Raw genomic sequence first — 2423 nt, forward strand, 5'->3', positions numbered from 1 at the left:
CATCCCTTTCCTTCTCTCTCCCCCTCTCCCTTACTTCCCCATCCCTTTCCTTCTCCCTCTCCCTTACTTCCCCATCCCTTTCCTTCTCTCTCTCTCCCTCTCCCTTACTTCCCCATCCCTTTCCTTCTTCTCTCTCTCCCTCTCCCTTTCTTCCCCATCCCTTTCCTTCTCTCTCTCCCTCTCCCTTTCTTCCCCATCCCTTTCCTTCTCTCTCTCCCTCTCCCTTACTTCCCCATCCCTTTCCTTCTCTCTCTCTCTTACTTCCCCATCCCTTTCCTTCTCTCTCTCTCTCCCTCTCCCTTACTTCCCCATCCCTTTCCTTCTCTCTCTCCCTCTCCCTTACTTCCCCATCCCTTTCCTTCTCTCTCTCCCTCTCCCTTACTTCCCCATCCCTTTCCTTCTCTCTCTCCCTCTCCCTTACTTCCCCATCCCTTTCCTTCTCTCTCTCCCTCTCCCTTACTTCCCCATCCCTTTCCTTCTCTCTCTCTCTCTCCCTTACTTCATCCCTTTCCTCTCTCTCTCCCTCTCCCTTACTTCCCCTTCCCTTTCCTTCTCTCTCTCCCTCTCCCTTACTTCCCCATCCCTTTCCTTCTCTCTCTCCCTCTCCCTTACTTCCCCATCTCTTTCCTTCTCTCTCTCCCTCTCCCTTACTTCCCCATCCCTTTCCTTCTCTCTCTCTCCCTTACTTCCCTACTCTCTTTCTAGAAATAGTAATTTATTGTTGATTTGAAATACGTATTGTCATAATTGTATTATGTACATTGTATTTATTTGTTTGTATTTTGGAGATGGCGTTTTATAAGTTGAAATAACTTGTGCCCAATCCATTTCAAACTTTGTTGAATAAAAAAATGTTTAAACTTAAACTAAATTTAAACTCGGTGTTCCAACAGCGAGATATATGACGTCACTAGTATAACCAGGTGTCCAGATTATGTTAAATTATGACAATATAAATAATATTTCAATACATTTCAGTCGGAGTATTTATTTTGATGTCAGATAAATCGCTTACTCAGATATCTTGTAATATTTTACTTCGGTTCTGTATTTTCAGAAAGTGAAGATGTGGAAATTATACACGATATTATTTGTAGTAACTGTGTTTGCCGTGGGTTTAGTGTGCCAGTATATCTACACTGTACAGACAGTACCGATAACAACAATCACAAAAGTTAGTAACCACTCCAATGTCAGTGCGAACTTCTCTTCTGAAGAATCGCATAACACCAGTTCTCAGCACAACGTTCGGTATCCAGTCAGAACATGCAAGACAGCTTGGACTTACATAGACTTCAGTGGTGCCTTAACAACCAAAGAGTCGGCACGTGTAAAAACATGCATTGCGAATAAAGATCAGGAACTTTTGGAGTCAAGAAAAAAAGCAAAATCCCAGACGTCTATCAGATGGTCAACCCATTCGTACCTAAACCGCAGCAGCTTTTTGATAGAGGCAGGGGGACACAGAGGACTTGATGCGGAGCAATTCAACTCGCGGTACCATCCTGGTACTTACGTTGTCCTAGAACCAGTATTAAACTTCTATAAGGTGTTGAAGAACAAGTTTCGAGACTCTCCTAACATGGTAATTTACAACTATGGAATTGACACGGTCGATGGTAAGTTTTACGTCAACGAAGCTAAAAACGACGGTTCCTCTATATTTCTACAACATCAAAACAAAACCAAGAATGGAAAGGCAATAAAGATTATGAACGTCAGGAGTTTTTTTGAGAAATTCTCGGTGCGAAGTCGTGACGTGGACTTAATCACTCTAAACTGTGAGGGATGTGAGTTCGCAGTTCTCGACCTTCTTCTCTCTACAGACTACATACGTCACTTCCGGAATATCCAGTTCCAACCTCATATGTTACCGAGCATATGTTATCCCGTCAAAAGATACTGTTGGTATCAGGAACTTCTGCAAAAAACTCATAATATAACGTTCCAGTTCTTTTTTTTATGGGAAAGTTGGAGCCGAATGTAGTTTTTCAATCATTCAAACAAAGGTTTGGTTGCTGGTTTCAGCGCTTATACAATGTACTATAAACTAACTCTAAAATACTAAATACGTTCTGGTTCAATTATTTTTGAGGCAGGATTTTATTTTGATTGCACTAAACACATTTTGTCAGTTAAAATAGGAAGGCGTTGTAAAAATCTACATAAAAATTGATATAATTTGTTTAGATACTTGAGTGGTTGTTTGGAGAGGAGGTATTTTTAAATTGAAAGATTAATATTTTGTCACTAAAATGTATAAGAATAATAAAATTATGCTGCAGTTTGTAAACACTGTCTTGTGTTCTTCTTGCCACGTTTCCAAACAAATGTTCGGCATTTAACCAGGAAATTGGTAACGTGCATGCCTTTCATCTCGGCAATCGGATCTCCATTCTCCATCCAAGTCAGGTATGTATTAC

At 40.8% G+C, this 2423-nt stretch overlaps 1 protein-coding gene across 1 annotated transcript; it reads left to right on the forward strand.

The window, feature by feature from the left end:
- The first annotated feature begins 1066 nt into the window (after positions 1-1066).
- LOC132560820 (uncharacterized) lies at positions 1067-1987 on the forward strand. Its single transcript, XM_060225510.1, has one exon. It carries the CDS (start codon positions 1067-1069, stop codon positions 1985-1987), a length of 921 nt encoding a protein of 306 aa, XP_060081493.1.
- Positions 1988-2423: the final 436 nt, after the last annotated feature.

This window comes from Ylistrum balloti, unplaced genomic scaffold (genome assembly GCF_031769215.1).
Source record: "Ylistrum balloti isolate Yb309-2 unplaced genomic scaffold, AGI_CSIRO_Ybal_v1 Utg371120, whole genome shotgun sequence".
NCBI classification, from domain to species: Eukaryota; Metazoa; Mollusca; class Bivalvia; order Pectinida; family Pectinidae; genus Ylistrum; species Ylistrum balloti.

Coding starts and splice junctions, on each gene's coding strand:
- LOC132560820 (XM_060225510.1), top strand. CDS start 1,067: ATGTGGAAATTATACACGATATTATTTGTAGTAACTGTGTTTGCCGTG.